This window comes from Zygotorulaspora mrakii, chromosome 1 (assembly GCF_013402915.1).
Source record: "Zygotorulaspora mrakii chromosome 1, complete sequence".
Classification (NCBI taxonomy): Eukaryota; Fungi; Ascomycota; class Saccharomycetes; order Saccharomycetales; family Saccharomycetaceae; genus Zygotorulaspora; species Zygotorulaspora mrakii.
The window spans coordinates 534,925-561,489 of record NC_050719.1 but is presented as its reverse complement, the minus strand read 5'-3'; the positions used below and the strand labels follow the sequence as shown (position 1 = coordinate 561,489).

Sequence of the window (26,565 nt, the reverse complement as noted above, 5' to 3'; positions counted from 1 at the left end):
AAAAAGAAACGACGACGGGAAAATCTCGTTTTGACCCCTCTTCCCAGTCACGTGCCTTCGACAGACCACTAACTACGACAAACCTTTAACTACCTAGTCTACACAGGATACGTATTCGTGCTGGCTACATTTCCTTGATCCTCTGCGTGAACTTCTCCTCCACCACATCGCACAGATCGGTCAGGTCCTTCAGACCCTTGTGCAAAACGTCCACCGCAGTCGACTCGCCATACGTCTGGATCCGTATGTTTAGCAGATTTTCACTTGGGTGTGGGATCGAGTAGCCGCAGAACTCGACATCGGGGTTCTTCATGATGATGTATCTCAGCGCGTTCCCCAACGTGTGGTCTTCGTCTACGATCTGGAAAGACGCGCAAGTTCCGTCCTCTGTGCTTGCTTGCGGTAGCAGCTTAATCTTTTCCCTGTCGGGCTCCTCCTCTTCGTCCACGACCTCTGCTTCAGGGTCCATGATGACGTCCTCATCCACCACTGGGGGTTCAACCTGTTCCGCCATCTGTGTCAGGGGTGCTATGCGGTGCTGTGCGGTGCTGGCAGCTCAGCTCATCGGGCACGTCTGTGACACGCTTTTGACACTCTTTTTTTCAGTTATCCAGCTCTGCTTACTAGAGGAGCGCCCGCGAGAGCCCTTTGTACGGTCCGGGCGGGTAACGCCCGTGCATCGCCGTCTTGGCCGGGTAGCCTGTTCGCCCCAGCTTTGCGTGCTGCCCGGACTGTTACCCGGAGTGCCCATTCCGCGGCTCGCACCCCGGCGCCCCGCCGAAAGTTGGAGAAGCCGGCGCGCCGGCTTCTCCATGCTGCCAGAGGCTGTCCGGTGTCCGGTGTCCGCCCTCCGGCACCGGACACTCTCGCAGCCCAGTCGGACAGATGGCAGCCAGCAAGAAATGCTCCTGAACAATCCGCCGCTCACCAGGTCGGGAAAGGAGGGACAGGACCAGGCAAAGACGAAAAAAACAACGGAAAGGAAAAAAAGCAAAGAGCAATCAATAAACAAAGACATGATTAGAATTGACCATTTCATCAAAAAACAGGTCCAAGAAACAAGAGACGATCGGCATTCGAAATCGTATTGCAAGAGTGTCTAGTTTTTTTTGGATTAAATATTCTTGGCGTTGGGTAGCGTTTGACACAGCTTGTTACGGTTCATAATCAAACGAAGGGCGCCGGACGACATATATACACCAGACGAGGCAGTTTTTACTCAGTTCGCGCAAGTTGAATAATTTTGTTTTTCACAAATATCGATTAGGTTATATTTTCACAGAACAAAGGGTTCTTTCTTATATCCAAGGATTCCTGGGGTATTGGTAAAGGAATACAGTAGGTTAGACCGGACTGGACAGGCCAAGGTTAGACTGGAGTGAAGTTCAAGGCATTCGAACAGCTGAGTTAATCGTGGGGAGTAGTGTAGCAGCAGGGGAGCAGTTCGGAATGAACGACGAGAATCACCCAAAGGACAGCGGTAGCCACGCCGGCAGCGCGGGAGCGCCAGTTGGAGTTGGAGGTAACAGCGCGAACGTGGCAGGCGGCAGTGGGGTCGGTAGCAGCATGAGCGGTGGCAATATGGGAGGTGGTGCTGGCAGCGGCGATGGCGTGTCGGGAAACGGGGCGGTATTTGCGTTGAAACAGCCGCAGAGGCAGGACTCGATATCGATGTTCACCAACTTCAGCCACCCGAGGTTCTCGACGGATGCGTCGATATCGTCGTTTCTGAATATTGCCTCGGAGCGGCCCTCTGTGAGCGGGGGAGTGCCCAGTAATGGCGATCTTTCGCAGATCGGCAGAGGGTACTCGATAATCAACAATATGTGGCCGCAGCAGATGGGCGGTCTCGGCGGTGGTGCCAACGGCGGCACGCCGAGGAACTCGGATGTTGGCCAGGGCCAGTTCAACACTGTGAGAAGACAAAGCGAGACGCTTGAACCGTTCATGCCGCCAAGATTCAAGACTCCGTCGTTTTCGTCCAAACAGCCCAGCCAGCAGCAGCAACGACAGCAGCAGCAGCAGCAGCAGCAGCAGTTTGCAGACTCGAATACCGGAGTTTCGAACTCAAATATGGTTCCTCAGCAGTACAGGTTCCCAACAACACCACAACCATCTTCGAAGCGAAATTCAATATATTTCGGGCCAAATGATGCTGCAGATTTGGAGTTTTTCCATTCAGCAACAGCAGGCTCGCAGACAGCAGCGGCAACCAGCAAAAGGGATTCCTTTACTGCGAATTCGATGAAACCACCAATGATCGTACCCCTGTCAAGTGGAGCGGTTCCAACTGTGAACAATAACGGGAAATTTTCATACAACAGCTCGAATACGAATACGAGTACGAATACGAGTGCAAATACGAATGCGAATCCAAACGTGGGCATGAATAGCCATGCGAACGCAGGTATAAACTCGAACGCGAACGTCAGCGCAAATGGGAACACAAATGCGAATGCAATTGCAAACACAAATCCTAATACAAATCCAGCAACATCGGTGTCCGAATTTGACACTCTGTTTTCATCTGCAAATGGTGGCGCTAACAACAGCGGAGTCATAAATGGAAATTCATTATTGAACACAAGGAATAACTCACTGAAATTCAATGCGGAAGATTTTGACTTTCAGTTCAAAAGAAGAGATTCCTCTGTGAGAGCTACTTTAGACAATCAAAGCTATACACCAGGACCACGAGGTTTTCCAAATGGGAGCAGCAACAATAACAACAATAATAATAACAACAACAGTAATAATAATAACAATGGTAATGTCAATAATAATGATACTGATAATGGAAGCACTTTGGCAAATAGTAATAATAATAACGGTAATGTAATAGACGATACCCAGAAATTGAGCAATGTCAAAAGACAAAAGAGATCAGCAAGCTCTAATAATAATGATCATGTAAATGAAATCGGAAAAGAAGAATTGATTCATTCGGATTTAGATGTTAACGTAAACTCTACACATGAAGCACTTTCAAAATTACCAAATCCATTATTGGATACAAGTGATTCTTCACAATTAGATGATTCAAAACCGTTATTAGGTGTTACTAAAGTGGATCAATTAATGTTAATGATTCAAGCAAGGAAAAAGGGTGTTACTGAAAAAGTTACAACAACCGCTGATGGTAGACTACTGATAAATGAAGATTCTGATATTCTCCCTCAACCCTATCAATTGGTTGGTGGTGTCGAGAAACCGAAAGGTTCGCATGGTGTTAAACAACATGAGTGTCCTTATTGTCATAGATTTTTTACCCAATCTACTCATCTGGAAGTTCATATCCGATCTCACATTGGTTATAAACCATTTCAATGTGAATACTGTGGTAAAAGGTTTACTCAAGGTGGTAACTTACAAACTCATCAAAGATTACATACAGGCGAAAAACCATATGAATGTGAACTTTGCGGTAAACGATTTTCAAGAAAGGGTAATTTAGCGGCACATATTGTTACTCATCAAAAATTAAAACCGTTTGTTTGTAAACTAGATGGTTGCAATAAAAGTTTTACTCAACTAGGTAACATGAAAGCTCATCAAAATAGATTTCATTTAAATACATTAAATGAACTAACTCAAAGATTGGCTGAAATGGATCCTAATGAAAATATTGCTCCACAGGAAAGAGAGCTACTAGAATACTTTGCATCTCTTTACAAAAACTCAAATAAAGGTATCAAAGGTAGAGGCAAAGGTAGCACGAGGATATCACCAGAGTCCTCTCGCAATTTTACGCATATGCATTCCAATTCACAGTCACATCGATCATCAGCTTCACCGACTTCTGCTCTGGTTCAATCTCAGTCTCAACCTCCTCAACAAATGGTAATGAATACATCCGCCTCAGGAAATTCCTTAAACCCAGCAGTTTATGCAGCAATAAAAAGTCAACATCTACACCATCACCATCATCATCATCATCAGCAACAACAGCAACAACAGCAACAACAGCAACAGCCTCAGTCAGTTCATTTGAAAAATGATTCTGAAATGAAATATGGATATCCAGCAATTCATAACCATTCAACTCAAGGCTCGCCAGACTCTGCGATTTTAAATTCTGCAGCACAAATTCCTTTACGTAATACAACATCCGCATCATCCGCATCCTCAGTATCATCTAACAATGCTTTCGCATTCTCATTGGATCAACCAGACAAGATAGATGAAAACTCTGCAAATGTCACAGGCACAATTGGTAAGGGACAAGTACAATTCAAAAACGTTAATTATAAGGCTTGATCTTTTTTACGTTCTATAAGATGTATCGTCGAAAAGATTTACATAATATATAAGAAAGTTTAATAGGGCAAAAAAGTTTAAAAAGAACAAGTTACGGTGTACTAGCACTTCTGTCAAACTAAGACAAACTAAGACAACTGAATGACAGTACAGTACAATCCAAAGGTGGTCGATAATCAATTGAGCGAGTAGTTTTATAAACGAGTGCTCAGCTCATGTCAGGTTGCTGTACTGGACGCGGCGCGTAACTATTTTACAAATGTAAACAAGCCACGAAAAGAAAGTGAAGGATGATGATCAAGGGAGATTTTTCAGCAGGTCATATAGCTTCATTGATATATGTATATATAAACGTTCCAATCAAAAGCTGAGCACTTGTGTCATTGGTGAAGTTGTGAAGCTACCAGAAATGCATTGTTCAAAAGTATTAAGGGCACAATTATCGCAGACGGTGTACCACACGAAGAAAGCCTTCGACAAGCGATTGGATTCTGTGCCAACGACAGCATTCCACTATTACTATCAAACAAAGATTAAAGAAATGCAAACATATTCGGGTCCTTCCTCATCAAGAGATCAACTAAATTTTGCACATTATAATAACGGCTTCAAGAGATACATCAGAAAGGAATGGAGTTTACTATCGGGTACACGGAGGAGACTTTACTACGCATTCTTTTTTCACTTTACCAAAATTGACCACACAACATTGAATGAGTGTGAGCTAGCAAGAATCATGGAAATTTCAACACCAGCTATTAGTGAATATATGCTGTTTCGAAATAAGTATAAAAGCAAGTTCGACACGATCTGGAGTGAGCAGGAAGCAACAGTTCAAAGGAAAAAGACACCAGGTACCAGACGAAACGCCAAGATTTCAGATGAAAGCATGAAAGTGACGCTGTCAAATACCCAACGAGATCACTTACTTTCACTTTCCGTTGATAATACTAGAGATGACATTAAAAATTTGACTAAAAGATTCAGAGAGATGTGCAGAGAATGCAGAACCGCATGGGAAACTTGCATTTCTGACGGACGGAAACTCGAAATCAAAAAGAAATGGCAGGAACAAAAGCGGCGGTTCGAGCTTCAATTACAATACGAACGCAGGATCCTGGATTACAACTTGAATAAATTGTCACAAATTGATTTTCGTTGTAATTCGCTATGCGTAGAACTACCAGTCACGCACACTCTCGTTGATACTAAATCGATGGACGTGTTGCGACTAGCATCTCATAAAAAAAAGTAAGTTCGTTTCATTTGCCTCATCAAATTTAAGTGCATTCTATACGCGTACATAGTATTTCCTCCACACATAACACCAATCAATTCGCTGCAGGTTACTGACTATTAACTTGGACGTGAAAACTTATACCTTTATGGAATGTCGATTTAGGACGATCGTCTGGCCTATTCACAAACGTCGCCATGCATTGCACTTCTTCACCTGAGTAACCTAATGACGATAAAACACCCATTATAATTCCAATGGGTAGCTCCAAAAATGGTTTAACTAAGGCAAGTTCCTTTTCAGCGGATCCGCTCTCCAAAGAGAATGACTGTATGGGACGATAGTCGTAATCAAACAGGTAAAATGTTCCTCTGTGATTAGTCTTCAGATTATCTATTTGTTTGCCAAACAATTGTTTCCATACATCTCGGCAAATGAATTTCATAATAGCCAATAAGTCCATATCCTTAAAGCGGAGATTCGGATTATTACTGAATACTAGCAGTTCTGTTATCTTGTTTCCAATTTGAAATCCAATATTTCTCACTCTCTCAAATACCCTCTCTTGCTTAGTCTGATCGCTTTCACTTATTTCCTGGCACATCTTGTGTGAAGGCGCATCTAATGACGCGTTTATATGCAGTTTCTCAAAATCTTTTGTAGCCTTATCGTCATCTTGCTTCGCAACTTTCTGGTCATCTTGCAAATTAGTTTTATTTAGCAGCTTTTTCTCCACTGCCATTGAGAGCGGTATAATTTCATTGAATAGCAATTGGTATGCCAGTTCGTTAACTTTGGGTAAAGAACTTTGAAATACGTGCAACTGTTGCTGTATCCTCTGCTGTTCAGTCATCGCATCAACATCAGATCTTTCTGAATTTACCGTGGCGGATACGCCCGCCACTGTATGCCTTTCCATAGCAAATAGCTTAGTTCACTGAGTATATGCCCAGTTAAGTAACTAGCAATAAACAGCGACTTTTTCTTTGGTTATTTTCATGTTGGCTCAATTTGGGTTACCGTATGGTTCGCTTGATTTTTTATCCTCCGGAGGACAAGTAGGCGTTCTAAAAGTCGTCGAACCAAAAGGGTCCTCCTGAGAAAAACGTCAGGTATAATAAACAAGACTGAAGCATTGATTTCTCAATTTGACATCTGGAGATTTACAAAATAATGAGCGAAAGCTTTTCAATAGGGAATGAAATTAAGGACTCTTATAAAGAAACTCAAAATTGGGCAAGCAACAACGTGAAATGGCTCAAGGATATTGAAGCATTTTACCGCGACAGGGCAAAACTGGAGAAGGAGTACAGTGAGAAACTGGATCATTTATCAAAAGAGTACGCTGCAAAGAAAAGTACGGTATCTGTTTCGCTTTCAGTTGGTGACACGCCGAAAGTAACGCCAGGATCTCTTGAAGCCGCTTGTTTGGTAGCTTGGAATGAAGTTTTGTCGCAAACTTCCTTTATCTCGCAAGATCATTCTCAGCTTAGTAAAGAATTTGATAATGTCATTGCTCACCAACTATCAGGACTCAATGCCAAATTAGACATGACATTGAGCAAGATCAACGGATTTAACGGTGAGGTTACTGATAAGAGGGATGCGATATACAGTGAATTGGAAAAAGCTAAGAAAAACTATGATGATGTATGTATGGCTATGGAAGCTGCCAGAAGCAAGCACACAAAATCACCTAATGATCGCAACAAGCGCAAGCTTGAGGAGAAGGAAACTGAAATGAATATTGCAAAGAATGAATATCTGATCAAGATCAACCAAGCCAACAGAGTCAAAGATAAGTACTTTTTCCAAGATGTTCCTGAAGTCGTGGACTTATTACAGGATTTAAACGAATCTAGAATTTTGTTTTTGAACACCATCTGGACCTCTGCTAGTTCGGTCGAAATTGCGGCAAGTGATAACATAATAAAAAGGTTGGAAAGCGCCAATTCCGTCATCGCTCAAAATAAGCCTTCAATGAACACTGCGATGTTCATAAAACATAACCTCAAAAACTGGAACGAACCAACCGATTTTCGGTACCAGCCATCGGCGGTATGGCATGACGACGATAAATTTGCTGTTCCCACGCATACAGAGCTTAATGATTTGAGAATAAAGTTAGCAAAATCTGAGAAAGATTATAATAAATTCCACGATCTCTCTCAGTCCGAATTGTCTCGTTTGTCTTCGTTAAATCAGAAAAAAAGAGAACTGAAATCCAGTGAGAATAGTTTGGATGGGCAGGATTTCTATGAGACCCTGAAGAGTTACCTGTCGGTTGTTATGAGCTTCACTTCCCATGAGACATTAAAACTGAAGGCTGAAGTTGAAATAGAAAGCATTCAAAATAATGTGCCTTCGAATATGGATTTATCAACTGACGACATCGACTTAAGTCGGTTAAAAAAAAAAACTGGTATCCTTAGTAAACTCAAAAAAAATATCCTGAATACTGAAAGTAAATCGGGTAATTCATCGTCATTTTTTGGAGCAATAACATCTCATACCCATGATTTTGGAGGTAAAGAGAACTCATCCGAAAATGATGGCGCCGATAATTATTCAATCAAGAATGCTGCAACCACCTCCAAGCACGCGGTCCCATCCAAGTCGAATAACAATAAGGTCCTGTTCGCATATTCCAAACAGGACTCCGATGAAACTACGATCAGCGTAGGTGATTCCGTCACTTTGGAAGTACCGGACACTGGATCTGGTTGGACAAAGGTACGAAATAACACTACAGGCGAATCTGGACTGGTCCCCAGTACTTATGTAGAAATAAACGAAGAAACACCTTCAAAAAATGGAAATTCGAACGCTCCACAAGTACCTCCTCCCAGAAGAACTACGCTACCCACTCGGATATTGACTGCGCAGTATGACTATGAGGCACAGGGTGACGACGAAATTTCGATATCAGCTGGTGATGCCATCGAGGTCATTAGAGGGGATGATGGCAGCGGATGGACGTATGGTCAACTGAACGGTGCGAAAGGCTTATTCCCTACTACTTATTGCACATGAAGCTGGTACTTAGTTATTATGTTGACGCATAAACAGTAAACTATTAGAATTATGATTAGACGAAAATGTTAAAGATAAGAATACGCCATTCTAAGAGCGCTTTTGCAGATGTGAAGCTGAAATTACTCTCTAGTAAACACATTTACCCCCAAAGGGGCACATGTTATCCTTGTCTCCCCTCTCTTGAATCAACCTACTCAAACTAGCATATGTAAAGTTGCAAGAATGGAAAAGAGGCAGATAGTGCACTGAAGAACGCGGAATGTTCAAGACAGAATGACTGATGAGGTGGTTCACGAAATGAATTATACGGTGTTACCCGGATTAAGGGCTATTTACTAGAGCCATATAAGTTTATATATTGCTATGACAGTTTGGAATTACCTATACAGTATAACTGTCTTGTTGATATTTTGGCCTTTGCAAGGTCTAAAGTACTCGCTGTAGTCGATCAACATGGCTAGCAAGTCAATATCCACAAGTAATCGGTCGATCAAAAGCCAGGACCACTCTGCCATTGTTGCTGGAGTGGCTGATGGAGCGGCTTCTGCTGGTAATTCTGCGGGTATAATGACCAATGAGGCAGATGCTGCCTTAGGAGAGGATCAACCGCTATTAAGCAACAGTGCCCAGTCACAGAGGAAGCCATCTAGAAGAGCGATCGGGGCAAACGGACAGTCTGGTGCTAGTGAGGATGTCGAGTCGGAGACCCAATTTCAGGGCAGGCTCTATAAGATCCACCGAAAATATCAACTTTTTGTGCATAACTCCAAGTGGATTCTGAATATTTTAATCATAATCAACAGTGTATGGTTAGTTACTACTTTAATCTGCGATTACTTCTTTGATGTAAATATTTTCTGGGGAAACAATCGATACGGGAGCTTCAGTGATATTACTTTGATATTTATTTCTATTATAGCAAACAGTTTCAACCTGTGGTTTAATAAGCTGGGGCTATACTCGTCTTTGGATTATATTTTGAATATCATACTTTGCCTATTGACTCTTTTTAATCTGGAACTTCTTTATATCATTTCTTACAGCCGTCATAGAATTGGCTTTATAGGGACTTTCACATACCTTTGGGCAGCTACTTCGTTTTTTATTGGCGTAGTTTTGGATTGGTATTTGCAATTTTACAATAAGGAAGTTTACGTACCCTTTAATGATTCGACAGACGGCGAAGCCGGAGAATCTGGAGATAATAGAAATCGTGATCGTATATCGAATGGTACGTCTAATTCTGGAAAACACACATTGAAAGAATGGGTTTATATTGGTCTACGGAATACTGTAAAGGCATTGTTATTGATATTTTATATCCTGTTCACGATGAACAACATACTTTCAGCATGGGATATTCATCGCGTAACAGGGGGTATAGTGGATCTGAAGACCGAAACTGCTTCTTATGATGCTTTCCATTGGGTAGACGATTCACACTCTTACAAATTACATATCAAGTGTTATGGGGATGTCTTCAATTCTGAGGACTCGTATGATGGCGGCAAAAAACAGCAAGCAATATTGTTGTACGAACACGGCGGCTTTGATACTGGATACTTATCGGCTACTTGGATTCAAGAACTGTTTCATTTGAATAGGGTTCAAAGATACTGTACTTATGAGAGACCAGGTTACGGCCTCAGTGATTCGGCACCTGCTCCAATATCTATAGCCATGGTGGCAGATTCCTTAAAGCATGCATTGCTGAATGAGGCTAAAATCAAAGGACCTTTTGTAACTGTAGGTTATGATGTTGGAGGATTGTTTACACAAGTATTTACAGCGAAAAATGTTGACATCGTGGAAGGTATGATGCTTGTCGAGTCATGGCATGAAGACCTATTATTGAAAAAGTACCTTCAGAGGATTTTACCTCCAGATCATGGAGGTGATGGGGATGGTGATAACCAGCCAGACAGAGATCCTGATGACATCAGCTGGTTACCTCCCGAGATTAGAAGGTACAACGAGTTTAGAATATGGTGGGATGGAATTTGGTCTACACTAGGAATCAAATTGCAAACTTCTTGGCTCTTGGCTCATCATGGCTCTAATGAGCGTATTTATGGACGTGATATGCAGTATCAAGGAAGATTTTTGCGTGCAAAATTTTTGGAAAGTGTGACAAGCTCATTATTAAGCTACAATGATGTTTTGAACTATAAAGACAAACTAAAAAATGTAAAAGTTAGCGTTGTGAGCGCGAAAGAAATGATTAGAAAGTCACCGCAGTGGGGAAACTGGCAAAGAGAACTGTCGAAAATTTCAGGGAAAGTTCAAGAATGGAAAATAGTTGACGGAGGTCATGAATTTTACAAATTTAATCTTGGTAAGCAGCAGACTCAAGATGTATTACTAAGATTGATCGATGAGAAAGATCGTTATTGATCTATAACTTTATATAAATTTTTTCATGTTTAGTTAAAAAAAAAAAGACTTTGGAATGTATTTTGCACTCAAAGCACTCAAGGTAAAGAGAAATTTCTTTTTTTACTTTTTATACGTGAATTATATGAAGTGTCTCAAGAGTCTACATTTAATCTTATAAGTCGTATCTTATTGAAGAACATTACTACTTACTTTATTTAATCCATATTGATATCCTTTGGATCCTCCAATAGTACACCTAGTTCATCAACAAGCTGACCACCATCACTATCGCTTTCACTTTCTGAGTCACTATTTTCCAAGCTTGCTTCTAGATCACAGGTGGCTCTACAATTTGGACAAACAAATTGTGGGTAAGATGTCATGAGAATTCTCCTAATACATTGAAAATGCCAACAATGTGAACAGGGTGATATGAACATTGCTTGACAAGGCTTTATTTTGGAGAGACAAATTGAACAATCTTCTTCCTCAATACCCATTGTCAGTTGCAAATTTCTTATTCGCTGCAAAGCTTCCTTATTGAAAGCATTTGCTCTTCTTTTCCACGATCTGTTCAATTCAACTCTGATTTTGACACATCGATAAATTTCTTCAGTACCACCACGGAAATCCATTCCGAGTTGTAGAACATCACCATCATGTACTAAAGTATCCTTTGATAAAGTGGATGCAGGTGATAATCTAATATGATTTAAAAAAGTACCACTTGAGGACCTGACATCTTTTATATACCAATTACCATCACTATCAACTTTGAAGCAACCATGTGTTCTTGATACAACTTTAGATTTAAATACTACTGGGTGATACTGTTCAGGAATGTTTGAGATTGCTTCTCTGACTCTTTCTGTGTACCGACCAATAACCAATTGAGAACCGGGCCCTGCGGTTCTTATGATTGGATCAAATGCTAAACCCGAATTTGTTGAAAATGAATTGTCAATAAATGGCGTTAATCTAATGCTGAATAGACCATGTTTATCCTTACGTTGTTGCAAACCTGCTTCATCTACAGGCTCTGGTAACGCGGAATTTCGTGGAAGATCTAAATTGAGAAGTTCATCGGCATTTGGTTGATCTGCTGCATAAATATAGTGACGTAAACTTTTCAAAGATGCTATATTGTTTAATTCAGTACCTCCATTTGAATTATTTGTTGCTAAGTTATTATTCATGTTGCCACCTCCACTGCTATTACTATTGTTGTCATTATGTGATTCTGAATTGGAACCCTGATTATCTGGATTCAAAGGATCAATATCAGTGATCGGTTGGTTACTTACGACAGGATTAGAAATCGATCCCAATTGACCAATAGGTGATGTGGATGCTGAAACAGAAGAGCGATGGCGTACTTGCAAATTCTGTGGCATTGAGGGCTCCGGTTGCGCCGTTAATGATATTGAAATTGGAAGCCTGTGAAAACTTTGACTGTGTGTTGAAGTGTGAGCTAAAGCCGGTGCATTTATTTGGGGAGGATCGAAATCCGTAGCTACGTTGCTGCTCTCTAAAGGATCAAATCTACCACTGCTGTTCGAGGCTGTGCGACTTGCTGTTGCCATGGTATTCGTAACTGCTGAAGTAGGAGCTGCCAATGTGTTAGCAGTAGCAGTAGCAGTTCTAGTGTTACTGCCATTGTCAGATCCGATGACATTGCTGTTGCTGAAACCATTGTTACCGTTGATATTGCCGCTATTGCCGCTGGCATTATTATTATTAGCACTGCTAGTATTACTCTGCCTTATACCAAAAGTATTTAGAAAAGTGTTTAGACCCGAGCCCCTTCTTCTCCGTTGCTGCCCTGAGCCACTACTACCACTCGCACCACCTGGTGATATGCCCGACGTTATAATATTGTTCATGTTTCCACTACCACTGCCAGCGCCACTGCCACTGAAACGTCTAATACCAGTGTTCGTATTTGTGCTCGTACCTGTATTTGTACTAGCGTTTACCCCGTTACCTGAAGCTAATGCTGTTGAGTTTGCACTTGAATTAAACATCCTGAAAACGCACTGCTAACAATAAATGGAAATGAAAAATGATCTAGTTTGCAATATGAGAAACTCTTGAGGTGAAAAAAAGAAGTTATAGTGTAAAAGGGTTCAAAAGGAAAGAGCTGAGAGAAATTAAGCAGAACAGTTCAGCAAATACCAAAGGCTTTTAGTTCAGCGAATTAAAAATTGCTCTGACTTTCAGCTATGAGACAATAAATTGATGGGGAACAGAAAATGTATTAACCCTCGAACCGTCGCTAACTTCCCAGTCAGTTTTTTGTTTGTATTGTCATTGATTTCAATACAAGGTTACTTTTCTTTTGTCTTTTGCTCCTTCTTGATTATGATTTTCGTATTTCTTTGAAGGGGTCTGGTTTCAGCAATAAAGGGCATTTTTTTACTTCCTGTGTGGGCGCGACCGTACAACGTAACAAGCGATGATAATTTTAACTGCCATGAGACTATATATATAAACTGATCTCTTAGAGGCTATATATTGCAGCAATGATTTGTCGCACTCTGTACGCGTATCATAACTTACTTAGGTCGATCGGAAAGTCCTTAACTGTGAGAATTTCGTCGTAAAGCAATGTGGTCAAAAATTCACTGAATTTTTCACCAGTTATTTCAGGTAGAAAATACTTTGCAGCTAGCGAAAACTTGTTCTTGCTACCAACGGGACTTTCTTGGGATAGTTTATCAACTTGTTCTCTCAGGATTCTTGCAGTAAGTTCCGGGGTAACTTGCTCTCCAGTGTCTTTAAGAACGACTTTATGTTTTACCCACTGATGCAATTGACAGCGACTGACTTCTGCAGTTGCAGCATCCTCCATTAAACTATTGATTGGCACACAGCCCGAACCTCTTAACCAAGCCTCCATATATTGCAAACCGATATCCAAGTTTTGAATGATGCCTTCTGTGGTAACTTGTCCATTTTCAATCTCTGTGTTGACTAAATCTTGCGCAGTGACTTTGTTCTCAGGAACAAAATGAATTTGATTGCGTGTACCCATATTGGCAAACACTTCATTACAAATAGCAGCTAGAGCAGGATGTGCAACCCAAGAACCATCATGACCATTAGTTAATTCTCTAATTTTATCATTACGAACTTTTGTCATAGCCTTTTCATTAGCTATAGGATCAGTTTTGATAGGAATTTGAGCGGCCATACCACCCATGGCATGTACACCACGACGATGACATGTGTTAATCAATCTTTTGACGTATGCATCCATGAATGGCGAGGTCATCGTGACTTGATCCCTGTTTGGTAAAACGTGACCTGGCAGATTTCTCAATCGTTTGATCGTCGAAAAAATGTAATCCCAACGGCCACAGTTTAGCCCACTTGAATGGTTTCTTAATTGATAGATAATTTCCTCCATCTGGAAAGCTGCTGGCAATGTTTCAATCAATACAGTTGCTCTTATAGTACCACGAGGAATCCCAAGATAATCCTGAGAAACATTGAATACGTCATTCCACAGCTTTGCTTCAAGATGATGTTCCATCTTTGGAAGATAAAAATACGGACCTTTGCCAATTTTGATCAGCTGGTGGGCGTTGTGGTAAAAATACAGACCAAAATCAAAAATCGAGGCACTAATCGGTTCATCATCAACGTAGAGATGCTTCTCCTCCATATGCCATCCACGAGGCCTGACAATCAAAGTTGGGCTTTCAGAAATGGGCTTGTTCAGTTTGTATTCCTTTCTTGGCGTCTTGAAGGCTACTTGATCTCTCACTACGTCGTACAAGTTGACTTGTCCATAGATCATGTTCAGCCATGTTGGCGAAGACGAATCCTCGAAATCTGTCATGTAGGTGGTAACATCTGCATTCAATGCATTCACGAGCATATTTCTTAGAGGTGGCCCGGTTATCTCCGTCGATCTGTCGATCAGCCCTGGTGCCAAAATATTGCCCTGCCAAGTTGGGTCTTCTCTGATCCTGGCTGTCTCCGGCAAGAAATCCAGCTGGAAGTCGCCCGAGTCCAGCTTCTTTTGCACAACCTGTCTGTTTTGCAGCAATTGCTTGCGTCTGTTGTTGAACGTTCTGTGCAGCAGCACGATGAATTCGAACGCATCTTTCGTCAAAATCGTCTCCACCGTCGTTTCCGATGGCGCAAACTGCGGCTCCTTGTCAAGGTCTACCAGCAACTTGACGTTTTCTAAACTAACCTTCACCATTGTGCTCAACCAATTCTTAAGAGTAGTGCTCCTTTTTCCCTAATCTGCTCTTCCACTGAGAAACTAAGAATGAAACAGTCTGCACCCTTGCAACGTCCTCCCAACCTACATCTACCACGCAATCAACCTCCTCTATTTATACATATTGAAAAACAAAATACGCAATCGGGCCCACTCGCAGAAACCTCCGAGACGTGATTCATGCGATGGCATCATTCAATACCACTATTTTTCAACAAAAGGCATCACCCTTTCACGGTAACTATGCAGAACTACTGCAAAATCATCTGCGATTATGAATTCTTCACTTGTGATGGCAACTGTTCACTCGGCTATCATCTGGTTTATGACAAAAGAATACACACTTCATTTCGTCCATTAAGGGTAGCGCACAACCGGACGAATTGAAACGCAGAGCCAGGAAAAGAGAGAAAAAATGACAAAACTCGCATATCGCCGAGCTCGGCGATTTGCCCGGTCCTAGTCGTGCACAGTGCCCAAAGTGCCCGCTGGCTCGCTTTTGTCCGATGGGGGGGAAACATGAACCTGTAGCATGCACTCATAAGAGCTACTGAGAGCTTCTGCCGACCGCTTCTGCCGCCAACTCGGAACATTACAGGTTGCGTTCTCTTTCGGCTGGCTGTAAGACTATTGGAACCATTTCGGGACCGTCCCAGCAGAAGCTAAAACTAAAAAATACACCGAGGAGCGGCCACTCTGACATTATACTCTGCCCTACACATGCTACTCTAAACTCATCTATCAGTTCGAAGCACCCCGTTGGGATGTTGTAGGCATATTCACGGAGCGCGCGTTCTGGTTTTACAGGATCTATGCAGCCTGGGCACGTCGCCCACAAAGGCAGAATTGTGCGTCGCAGACACTTTCCAGGTAGGCAATCGCGCTAGGGGCTGCCGATTTGACTGTGCCAGAGCCTCGATGGCAAGAGACTCCTGCGCCACAGACACTACGGGTATAGTATTCGGTCGCCTCATTCTCAGACTTCCGTATGAAAAATGATCGAGAAACCTAGCCTGGGTTGCCAATAGTAGTGACATCGAGACCCCTGGTAACGGATCGAACGTCGCAGCCATAGCTTGCTTGCTGTCATTTCCGTATAGAGATCGCAACTGTCAGCGATGCTTCAAAATTCTTCGAAGCCGTTGTGAAACACTACGGCATGGTAGTAGCGAGGCTAGTTGAACAACTATTCTTACCCCACAGATCTTTCGAAAGAAGCGCTTCGTCGCAGGCACATTCCTACTCTTTCTCCGGCTTTTTTTCATGGATAGTAATCTCGTAATTCCACATGTGGAAACCAAGCGATCGAAGAATAAAAGTGTAGGGGGGACAGAACAAAGCACAGCCTGCCCAATTTGATGACTAAACTGGCAATCCGAATAATGAATGCATCACGCAAGGTATAATGGAATGCAAACATTGCTCAAAAGGGAGGGAACCTCAAGACACTCTTGTCACACTTTTTCTAGCTCTAGATAGAGAGCATGCTCAAGCGTAGGTGAACACCTGCTGCTATGGGGATGCCGAGGAATACCACATATTTGGCCGCCTCTTGATACATCTTGCATTTTGATGGGGGGTGATTCTTCCGATATAACATGACAAGAAAAACTCGCCATCAGCGCATAAAAGAGTGTTTGAAAAACGGAATCCGTTACAACGATGATGACGCACACATCATTATCACCTCCAGAAATCTGTTTCGTACCGAAACCACGGGATACATCGTGCAGCCGCGATCGTTATGACGCCTGCCGATACTCTTAGTCGAAGATTTGATGGTCGGTTTCTTCTGCGTAGAAATTAATGTATGACTGCCGATCTCCTACAAATGCTGCGATAGGGCGCTTGCTTCTCACATAAACAGAAAAAAGCCCGCGATAAAAACTGACCTGCATTTCATACGCGGCTGATTTTGATACGTCAAAAAGGCACAGGATATGAGAATAATTTCCTATTTCAAGTGGCTCGCTATAGTTTATCCTATTCAAATCATTAACTGAGTAGAAAATAAGGAGCGTGTTTCAAAGCAAGATAGCAACAGAGTAAGCACCGGGTTCTCCACACTTGATTTAGCTTTTTAATATTTAGCAGCTTCAGTTTGTATTTCTGCAGCCTGTAACTCCTAGAGCGATGCCTTTTGTTTTGCTCTATGTGCCTTTGAGACTTCTGTTTAGAGCTGCTCTCTTGTCCTTTGTGAATGCATTAGTAGCCCCTCTTCCGCATTTTCTTTCCCATTGTTTACTCGTGCTAGATAAGTCTTGCAGTGATCAATATCTCTAATGTTGAAAGCGTATCCGATAGCATTGCTACTTGATGATCTCCAAACGTGACGGGCCCTTCTTTCGCAAGTGATTTATTGACTCCCACGAAAAAGTAATTTACTGAAGAATGCACTTAAGAAAAATACTGAGGAAGAGTATAATCTTAAAGGCGTCAGAAGAGATATTCATGAAAAGAAGGTTCATTCAGTCATCCTATCACATGTGCGTGGGAAAACAATAGCAGTTTTCTTAAAGAGTGCTCCCCTTGTTCTCCCGATCTTCGCTTTCTTTTCATCTTTGCATCGCCCAACATGGCCTCTTAGTAGCTTAAGAATCCATTTATATGGGTTCATTTAGTCAAGCACCATCTTATGGTATACCAGTCGTCACCAATTGGACAGTCAATAGGTGAGGTACCGCATTAGGAATGCTAGACACATGGACATCTAATAGATGGTCAGTAATTCTCTCAATGCACTCACAGTGACCTAACATGAAAAAGTGCTGTCAGATAAAGATGATCATATATGCAAAAATCGAATCGTGTTATTTTATCAGCAGATTGCACTATACAACGAAAAAAATATTATCTGAAAGTTCAAAGTGCAAAAGAGAATGGGATCTTTTTCAAAATGGAAAGAATAAGTAACCTTTTGACTTAGGCAGATATTGCGACACTTCCTTTAGGAGAAAAACAAGATAAATGTGGTGTGATAAGTACGTTTAACTCAAAGACATATTATACCAGACACCAGCAGATGCGGCAGTTGGCATTTTCGTAGCGTGAGGATAGTGAGCCGACTGCTTTTCAAAACTGTGCAATACCATATTTCATGTTTTCTTCCTGCTGAACATCGTCCAATTGTAAAACGTTTGCGCTACGCAGGATACCCAACGTTTTTAATATGACCTGGTCGCTATTTAGGAAATTGTGACAGCCGCTGGTGTTAAATTCAACTGTCTTAAGCCATTCACGGGCATCCGCCTCACTGTAGTCTAGGTTTTTGTGAATGTAATCAATCGCATCTTGTGGATATTTATTGAAATACTCAATCCCAAGATCAATGGCCTTGGTGAAAGCCAATGTACACTTGTTGTCCTGCTTTTTGTTCCGTACAATTACCCACGATGGCCATGGTGTGTATATGTTTCCGACCATCTTCAACTCCTTTGGAGACTCATAGTACTTCTTTGTAGTATAATACTCCCACATAAAAGCGTCACAACTGCCATCATTGGCACGTTTCCTCAATTGTTGAAAGGTGTGACAGACGGGGAATTCCTGGAACGGCTCCTCGAAACCCTGATCCGCTGCAAGGACGAAAGACATGACATAAGATCCACTGCCGATTCTTGAAACACCCATTTTACCATTCTGCAAATCTTTTAAACTATTGATGTCATCTCGATCCACTCCCGTGGAGACAGCCCAATTTAAGGGCGAATTAACGTAGGTGCCCACTATTTCATATTTGAGATCTTTGGGGTTCGCGGTGTCTGCAATTCCACGGACAAAAGCCTCTGTAAGTCCAACAGCAATGTCGATTTCATCTGCGTTCAGTGATGAGATAAGATGCCCGGATCCGCTAGGATATTCAATCAGCTCCACCGTGGTACCTTGCTCTTTGAAGTACCCGTTCAACCGCGCAAACTGTATTGGTGTAGAAAAATGCTCTGGAATATAGCCGACTCTTAAAATACTCATAATCTACAGTGTGTAGCTGATTGGACTCAGCACTTCCTTGTAATGAATGTCACTTCATTATTAAATTCTTCGTCTTATTTTGTCATAGGTCGGGTGGGGGCTGTAATTTATATAGCTCATTAAATACGATATGACAAAAAGTGTTCAATTGGCGTTTGGTTGAAGGAAAGGAAAAAAAGGTTTTAGCCATCATTGTTAGTTACAATTACAATAGCAAGAAGGTCCCATAATCTGTTTAACCATTCATCCACCGCACCATACCGCGACTTTTAATCTTATTCATTAGTATTACTACCCAATGTCTCTGCCGCTACGACCTGCATTGGAAAATATCACTTCAGTAGATCGAGTACTAGAAGATTTACTTGTTCGGTTTATTATCAATTGTCCGCCAGAGGATTTGGCAAGTGTTGAGAGAGAATTGTTTCATTTTGAAGAAGCTTCATGGTTTTATATAGATTTTGTTAGGATTATAAATCCAACATTGCGAGCTTTAAAGATAAAATCTTTCGCTCAAAATATCATTAGGTTATGTCCTTTAGTGTGGAAATGGGATATCAAAGCTGATGAAGCATTACAGAAATTTTCGAAGTATAAGAGGAGTATCCCTGTAAGAGGTGCTGCCATATTCAATGAAAATCTAAGTAAAATTTTGTTAGTTAAAGGGACGGAATCAGATTCATGGTCTTTTCCAAGAGGTAAAATTTCAAAAGACGAAGATGACGTTGCATGTTGCATTCGTGAAGTAAAAGAGGAGATCGGATTCGATATAACAGATCATATAGATGAGAATCAGTTTATCGAAAGGAACATTCAGGGAAAAAATTACAAAATTTTTTTGGTATCTGGTGTGCCTGAAAACTTTTCATTTAAGCCACTAGTGAGGAATGAAATTGATAAAATTGAATGGCGTGATTTCAAGAAAATGTCAAAAACAATATTTAAATCGACCTCCAAATATTATTTGGTCAATTCAATGATAAGACCTCTTTCAATGTGGTTGAGGCGTCAAAAACAGATTAAGGGCGATGACCAATTAAAGCTATATGCCGAAGAACAGCTGAAACTGCTGCTAGGTCTAACAAAGGATGAGCAAGTAGATCCAGGGAGGGACTTGCTAAACATGCTACATTCCGCTGTACAAGCTAATGATACCAACTTGGATTCCCCCTCACATGATCACCCTCACATCGCCCAGAGTACTGAATTATGGCCACCAGCGTATCCAAGTTCCAACACGAGTGCCCCGGTACCTCCACCAGGGTTTCCAGCTCCTTTTCCTCAGCATGCACCACCATTGATGGGATTTCAGCCTTTTGCCCCATTCCAGTTTACTAATGGCACTTTACCCTATTCCAATCCTCACATGATGCCTTTGAACATGCCATCATTACCAGTGCCAAACATGGGGCCACTGCCACCTCCAGGAGCCGTTCTGTCAACGCCAGATGCTTCCTCATTATCAAAGCCAGTAATTGCGTCTAAACAGGAGGATAGCGGTAATACCTCATCTTCAAAACTTTTATTAGACCTATTACATACAAAGCCAACCGCTTCAAATAAGATGACGAATGGACTAGGTTCTGATTATGATTCCACCACAAACAGCTCGTCACAGCAGTCAACAAACTCAGATACAGTTAGAAATCCTTCAATAACCAATGTGACTGATTCGCTAGCTTTATTGAGTATCCTTAAAGGGTCAAATAATAAGACTTTTGCTGAAAATGATAGTACAACTGAAAGTAAAAATGAAATGAGAGGCAATGTTGTGAAACAGGAAGTAACCTACAACACCGACAGAAGCACACAAAGGGAAATGCAACAAAAGATATCTGCCTTGGAGAATAAAAAAAATGTAGCTGTGCAAGATAACTATATTACCGACACTCAGTCCAATATGAATGGTAATAAGTCAGAAGTCGAGGATGAATCTTACGAGAACTATGAGGATAGCACCGATGAAGCCGGGGGTCATTCAGTTTCCGAAGATGAAGATGAAGATGAAGATTCAGATGATGGATTTGGTTACGAAGATTTCGAAAGCGAATCAGAGCTGGAAGAGGAAATGAAGGTGGAAAATATTCAAAAGGAAGAGGAGCCCGCAGCGAATTCAATTGGACAAGATGCTCTTAAAGCCAATAGATTTCAGGATGGCGAAGTTCCCCACAAGGACGAACGTACTGAAAGTGCCAAGTCAGTAGAAGGTACCCGAATAGCCAATGATGCTGCAAAACCCAAACCTAAGTTCAAGTTGCTCAAACGTGGTGAAAATTTGGAGGATGTACTAACAGATATTGATAATAGATCCTCTCAGAGATCATACTCTATAGGCACCGTTTCTTTGGTACCTGAGACAGCCGCTGAAAAGTCTGAATTTGATCCTCTCCATACACATTCGGGAATTCTTAACGAGACGGCATTTAAAAATAGTGAAGTTCTCCAACCGGATGTTATAACTCCAGAAAAGCAAACCCCAGAAGAGGAGCTTATGAGTATGCTAAAGAAACCCCACAGTAATCATGTTGCATCTCAGCAACCAACGAATGAACCATACTCATCCGGTCATCTTTTGAGCATACTCAGGAAAATGCCTCCCAAAAATGTCGAGGTTTATCCTCCAACGCAACAGCAAGACCCTCCGATGTCCGCTGAGAACAATTTAGATGCGAGTTCTGTGTTGCTAGGAATTTTAAAGGGTCCAAAAGGTGTGAACATCACATCTTCCACGCGTTCTGATATCCAGTAGTCACACTGACTCATTGACTCACTTTAACAAAAAATTGAGGTAGCCTACACATTCGCATCAAGCGAACACAGATCCTTTGAACTTTAAACATCCAATAATGCAATGAATCGATAAACCATGTTCTACCTACATAAACATTTAGAATACGCTGTCTACTGAGACATCGTCAACTCTCGTCATCCGTTAACACACATTCATCAAGAACACCCTCCAATTCTGACTTAGACTTTGTTGGCCATGTCAACCTTCGCTCTTTTATCCTATTAAAGATTATAATGCATCCGTAACACACGGGAACATCGCAACTATGCGCGGTTACAAGCTCTGTCGCTCTATTATACCCTTCAGTCTTATTGCCAATAGTAGAATTTTTCCATTCGTTAAAAATCTCACGCTCTGCATCATCCTCAATTGGAACGCCTTCATTTATGGTTATATCGCTCAACCATTTAAACCCATTCGTATAAATATTTGAAAAACATAATACACATTTTTTTGACCTCTCTTTCTCAATAAGGAGTGATTGAGGCTCCGCCAGTTTATTCGCAGTCTTGACGACGGTAGATATGACATTGGAATAATCTCCTTCTATGTCATCAAAGTATTTTCTAGCAATCTCATTCACCGTCATGTTTTTGACAAGTGTACTGTACTTCGTATCATTAATTATTTGCACTTTTTGTATGAGCAACGTGTCCTGAGGTTTATAGTCGTACAAAAATTCGTCCAGTTTGGCAACAAGGCAAAAAGCATCAATCTCTGATAATAGAATATCTTTCATTGGAAAGAGATTCTTGAAGCTACTATTGTAATCCTCATCAAATTTGGAGCAATCCATTGATGCAGCAATCTCCGAACCACGTCCTTTTACAATGAGTGATATAGTTTCATCTGCTAATTTGGTCATTGAATGACCCCACATAATAGCTCTTTGCTCATGTTGAGATGCAAATTTTTTGATTAAGTGCCTTCTTATGAATGATAATATGTCTTCACGGGTGGTCCTATCTGTGCATTGATTCAGAAGATCTTTCAGGTTGTATGAATTAGAGGGCTCTACGCTGTAATTAGCTTTGATAGCAGTGGCTCCTCTAGCATCTAAAGCTACCACCCGCAAACAATCCTTCGAGCTACTAAAAAAAGAATCTAAGTCTATTAGATGAAATTTGAATTTCTCTTTATTAGAAGCATACCTCGTGTTGATAATGTTATGAGCCAGCTCTTTGAAAGCCTCTTTTTCTTCCGTAGTTTGATAGCAAATAATCAAGTCTACTTGGAAGCCTGTCTTACCTCGTTGGGTGGTTTTCTGCTCTGTCAATGTGTCATTTAGGACATCCAGCATAACCAGCGAAGATGAACCGAATGACAGTGGTACCAAGACAGTTGATTGCATATTTTGCAAATCCGCTTCCTTCGAAGTCCTAAATCTATCTTGATACATAACCTTGAAAATGTCTTGAAAGTATGGATCAGACATCATTTGTTTTCTCTGCTTCTGTGATACAAACTTGCGGAAACAATCATTAGAGAACCTTTCCTTTCTACTTACCACCGTGGCTGGCTCTTTTCGGCACCTCTGACATATCAGTTGCTCTGCCATTATAATAATAGCTAGTTGGTGGGGAATTTGAGTGGTGGCACCTTATCAAATAGCTGTGAAATGGCACTATCGCTCAATGCATCCATGCGATGAGATAGATACATTCAGATACGAAAAATTTCATATCGCACATAACGAGATCCGAATTTACAAATCCAGCACATTAAGGATTTCGCAGAAATAAAGCAGTTTCAAGGCCAAACTTATTCGATCCATTTAAAGGGGTTTGAGCCATCCATCTAGACTTAGTAATTGGCTTCAAATTAGCTGAAGTTTTTTTTTCTTGTCAATTCTGCTTGCCAAACACTTGAAGTCAAACTCCAAAAGTTGAGTACGCTGTTCCTCGCCACAATTGCTGGGTCCTAATAATAAAAGCTGATCAGTTGAATAGTTAACGCAAAATCAGTGAGTGTCATGACTAACGTTCAGGATAATCATAAAAATGGCAGTCAAACTACCGCTACAAATGAAGCTAAGAATGCCCCCAAAGTTGACTTCAAGGATACTTCCAAAGTAGATTTTGCCCCAAAAGGAAGCGACCCTGACACCTTCAAATATTACCCAGATAATCCGGAATCCGGAATGAACAGGTACCTATTTACAATGAAGGGACCTAGTGAATATTATGACCCATGCCAACAGTCCGCCCAGATGAGTTTCAATTGTCTCGAGCGCAATGATTACGATAGAGCGATGTGTAGGGAATATTTTGATGCCTATAGAGAATGTAAGAAGCAGTGGCTCAAGGCAAGACGAGAAGCTAGGAAGCAATGGGACTGAATACACTGCGGTACACTTGGAATACTTGTAAATATGCTACGTAGTTGTCATTCGATTACAATTTGTTGACTGTTAGAAAGTTAGGATGTTACCCTGTTGGGTGATGTTTTGTTATCCCACTTGTACTAGCAAGAAAATGAAAAATTTTAAAAAAGGTTGTCCTCGACCACAAAGGGTACATACATACCACTTAAGTTGTACAAGTCTGTGAGTTTCATTCAAAAACACGAGTGAAGAAGCAGTAACAGTCTAGCATAATGTCCTCTGAATCGTCTTTGGGCAGCTTTGTGTCTAGAAATAAGACTGCAATAATTGCCACTGTAGCAGCAGGTACCGCTGCCGTTGGAGCATTCTATTACTACCGCCAGCTACAAGAAACCTCAGGTGAAGGGGAAGAAGCTGATAATAAGTCCGTTTCAAAGAAGAAGAAGAATAAGAAAAAGAAGAATGGTAGCGCTAGTAAGCCAAAGTATCCAGTGAAGGAAAATGGGGAACCTGATTTAGATCACATTGAAGAAGCTACCGATAATGAAAAAGAGAGCTATGCCGTTGCACTCAAGGATAAGGGTAATGAGTACTTCAAGACCAAAGATTTTGGCAATGCTTTAAAATACTACAATCACGCCCTAGCTTTTAAAAAGGATCCTGTTTTTTACTCCAACATATCCGCTTGTTATGTTTCGTTAGGGCAATTGGACAAAGTGGTTGAAAATAGTACGAAAGCGTTGGAGTTGAAGCCTGACTATGGTAAAGCTTTATTGCGTAGAGCTTCCGCTAATGAAAGTCTGGAAAATTATGCAGATGCTATGTTCGATCTATCGGTCTTATCCCTGAATGGTGATTTCAATGGTGCTTCTATTGAGCCAATGCTAGAAAGGAATTTGAATAAACAAGCCATGGTCGTCCTAAAAGAAAAGCTTGGTAAAAATGAAGTACAACAATTACCATCCGACACATCTTTGGCTTCTTTCTTCAGCATTTTCCCAAGTGAAACGAGTTTAGAAAATTTCGATGAAAACAGTGAAGCTGATAAGTTGTTATTAAACGGCTTGGAAAATATATACAGGAGAAGCTCAGAAGGTTATAAAGTTGCTGATGAATCATTTGAAAAAGCAGCCTCACTGTATAAAGCTAAATTGAATGATAGTTCCAAATCTGCTGATGAAGCTCTCAAACAAAATGCTGCCACTGCATTTGAATATAATGGTATTTTCAAATTTTTGAAGAACGATCCATTAGGCGCTCATGCAGAAATTGAAAAGGCAATTGAATTACATCCAAGAGTCAATTCTTATATTTATATGGCATTGATAATGGCTGATAAGGGCCAGGCTGATGAATACTATCAATTTTTTGATAAAGCGATTGAATTAGATCCAAAATATGCTCCAATTTACTATCACAAGGGTCAGTTATATTTCATCACCGCTCAATATGAAAAATCTGGTAAGGATTTCGACAAGGCTAAAGAGTGCGATGAGAATAATATTTTCCCATATATTCAATTGGCTTGCTTAGCATACCGTGAAAACAAATTTGAAGATTGTGAGACATTATTTAGCGAAGCAAGAAGAAAATTCCCAACAGCTCCGGAGGTTCCGAACTTTTATGCTGAAATCTTATCAGACAAAGGTGATTTGGAAGCTGCTACAAAACAATTTGAAATTGCCAAGAGACTAGAAGAAGCCCTAGAGGGAATTCATGTCGGTGTCTCTCCTTTGGTGGGTAAGGCAACTTTACTAGCAAGACAACCTACTGTAGAGAATTTCATTGAGGCTACCAAATTGCTAGAAGAAGCTTGTGAAAAAGATCCAAGATCCGAGCAAGCTAAGGTTGGTTTGGCCCAATTGAAATTGCAACAAGAAGAAATGGACGAAGCTATAGAGCTATTCGAACAAGCAGCGCAATTAGCTAGAACAGTAGATGAGAAATTACAAGCAATTACTTTCGCTGAAGCAGCCAAAGTTCAGAAAAGGGTAAGAGCTGATCCAGTCGCCTGCGCAAAGATTGAAGAAACTTTAGCTGCCTACCGTGCTCAAGGGTTGATTTAAAACTTCTTAAAAGAAAAAAAACATATTAACACATTCATCTCATTTTTTTTCAATATTAGTTTATACTGTAAATAATCTCTTCTTTCAAAGCAAAGATAATTCCAATAGGCATCTTCAACTTGGTTTGCTTCGTGCGCTTTCATGTTTACTCTGTTGACTTAGAGTTTTATGAATTTTTTGTTGTTTCTAGGATAGCAAATAATCTGCCATATTGACTCAGATTGAATGGAGCAAATATTCTTTAGACAAGCACTTGGCGGGATGACAATTATCGTA

The 26,565-nt window shown here is 41.1% G+C and overlaps 14 protein-coding genes across 14 annotated transcripts; 8 read left to right on the top strand and 6 right to left on the bottom strand.

Annotated features, from left to right (window-relative positions):
* Window positions 1–124: 124 nt before the first annotated feature.
* On the bottom strand, window positions 125–514 carry RPC19 (DNA-directed RNA polymerase core subunit RPC19; the record flags this gene model as incomplete). The annotated part of the gene is made up of 1 exon (XM_037286173.1): window positions 125–514. The coding sequence occupies one exon, from the start codon at window positions 512–514 to the stop codon at window positions 125–127; it is 390 nt and encodes a 129-aa protein (XP_037142068.1).
* A 16-nt stretch (window positions 515–530) lies between these two features.
* On the top strand, window positions 531–1,103 carry HG535_0A02780 (uncharacterized protein; the record flags this gene model as incomplete). Its single annotated transcript, XM_037286172.1, has 1 exon — window positions 531–1,103. The coding sequence occupies one exon, from the start codon at window positions 531–533 to the stop codon at window positions 1,101–1,103; it is 573 nt and encodes a 190-aa protein (XP_037142067.1).
* A 346-nt stretch (window positions 1,104–1,449) lies between these two features.
* Window positions 1,450–4,257, top strand: AZF1 (Azf1p; the record flags this gene model as incomplete). The annotated part of the gene is made up of 1 exon (XM_037286171.1): window positions 1,450–4,257. One exon carries the CDS (start codon window positions 1,450–1,452, stop codon window positions 4,255–4,257), a length of 2,808 nt encoding a protein of 935 aa, XP_037142066.1.
* A 409-nt stretch (window positions 4,258–4,666) lies between these two features.
* Window positions 4,667–5,512, top strand: CIM1 (mitochondrial HMG-box protein CIM1; the record flags this gene model as incomplete). The annotated part of the gene is made up of 1 exon (XM_037286170.1): window positions 4,667–5,512. The coding sequence occupies one exon, from the start codon at window positions 4,667–4,669 to the stop codon at window positions 5,510–5,512; it is 846 nt and encodes a 281-aa protein (XP_037142065.1).
* A 91-nt stretch (window positions 5,513–5,603) lies between these two features.
* TRS33 (Trs33p) lies at window positions 5,604–6,413 on the bottom strand (the record flags this gene model as incomplete). The annotated part of the gene is made up of 1 exon (XM_037286169.1): window positions 5,604–6,413. The coding sequence occupies one exon, from the start codon at window positions 6,411–6,413 to the stop codon at window positions 5,604–5,606; it is 810 nt and encodes a 269-aa protein (XP_037142064.1).
* Window positions 6,414–6,667: 254 nt separating this feature from the next.
* On the top strand, window positions 6,668–8,527 carry BZZ1 (Bzz1p; the record flags this gene model as incomplete). The annotated part of the gene is made up of 1 exon (XM_037286168.1): window positions 6,668–8,527. The coding sequence occupies one exon, from the start codon at window positions 6,668–6,670 to the stop codon at window positions 8,525–8,527; it is 1,860 nt and encodes a 619-aa protein (XP_037142063.1).
* Window positions 8,528–8,983: 456 nt separating this feature from the next.
* On the top strand, window positions 8,984–10,924 carry HG535_0A02730 (uncharacterized protein; the record flags this gene model as incomplete). Its single annotated transcript, XM_037286167.1, has 1 exon — window positions 8,984–10,924. The coding sequence occupies one exon, from the start codon at window positions 8,984–8,986 to the stop codon at window positions 10,922–10,924; it is 1,941 nt and encodes a 646-aa protein (XP_037142062.1).
* Window positions 10,925–11,121: 197 nt separating this feature from the next.
* On the bottom strand, window positions 11,122–12,930 carry DMA2 (ubiquitin-conjugating protein DMA2; the record flags this gene model as incomplete). Its single annotated transcript, XM_037286166.1, has 1 exon — window positions 11,122–12,930. The coding sequence occupies one exon, from the start codon at window positions 12,928–12,930 to the stop codon at window positions 11,122–11,124; it is 1,809 nt and encodes a 602-aa protein (XP_037142061.1).
* A 524-nt stretch (window positions 12,931–13,454) lies between these two features.
* MLS1 (malate synthase MLS1) lies at window positions 13,455–15,119 on the bottom strand (the record flags this gene model as incomplete). Its single annotated transcript, XM_037286165.1, has 1 exon — window positions 13,455–15,119. The coding sequence occupies one exon, from the start codon at window positions 15,117–15,119 to the stop codon at window positions 13,455–13,457; it is 1,665 nt and encodes a 554-aa protein (XP_037142060.1).
* Window positions 15,120–18,212: 3,093 nt separating this feature from the next.
* On the bottom strand, window positions 18,213–19,109 carry HG535_0A02690 (substrate-binding domain-containing protein; the record flags this gene model as incomplete). The annotated part of the gene is made up of 1 exon (XM_037286164.1): window positions 18,213–19,109. One exon carries the CDS (start codon window positions 19,107–19,109, stop codon window positions 18,213–18,215), a length of 897 nt encoding a protein of 298 aa, XP_037142059.1.
* Window positions 19,110–19,407: 298 nt separating this feature from the next.
* On the top strand, window positions 19,408–21,858 carry DCP2 (decapping enzyme complex catalytic subunit; the record flags this gene model as incomplete). Its single annotated transcript, XM_037286163.1, has 1 exon — window positions 19,408–21,858. One exon carries the CDS (start codon window positions 19,408–19,410, stop codon window positions 21,856–21,858), a length of 2,451 nt encoding a protein of 816 aa, XP_037142058.1.
* Window positions 21,859–22,024: 166 nt separating this feature from the next.
* On the bottom strand, window positions 22,025–23,458 carry NCS2 (Ncs2p; the record flags this gene model as incomplete). The annotated part of the gene is made up of 1 exon (XM_037286162.1): window positions 22,025–23,458. One exon carries the CDS (start codon window positions 23,456–23,458, stop codon window positions 22,025–22,027), a length of 1,434 nt encoding a protein of 477 aa, XP_037142057.1.
* A 414-nt stretch (window positions 23,459–23,872) lies between these two features.
* On the top strand, window positions 23,873–24,238 carry COX23 (Cox23p; the record flags this gene model as incomplete). The annotated part of the gene is made up of 1 exon (XM_037286161.1): window positions 23,873–24,238. The coding sequence occupies one exon, from the start codon at window positions 23,873–23,875 to the stop codon at window positions 24,236–24,238; it is 366 nt and encodes a 121-aa protein (XP_037142056.1).
* Window positions 24,239–24,495: 257 nt separating this feature from the next.
* TOM70 (protein channel TOM70) lies at window positions 24,496–26,289 on the top strand (the record flags this gene model as incomplete). The annotated part of the gene is made up of 1 exon (XM_037286160.1): window positions 24,496–26,289. The coding sequence occupies one exon, from the start codon at window positions 24,496–24,498 to the stop codon at window positions 26,287–26,289; it is 1,794 nt and encodes a 597-aa protein (XP_037142055.1).
* Between the last annotated feature and the right edge of the window lie 276 nt (window positions 26,290–26,565).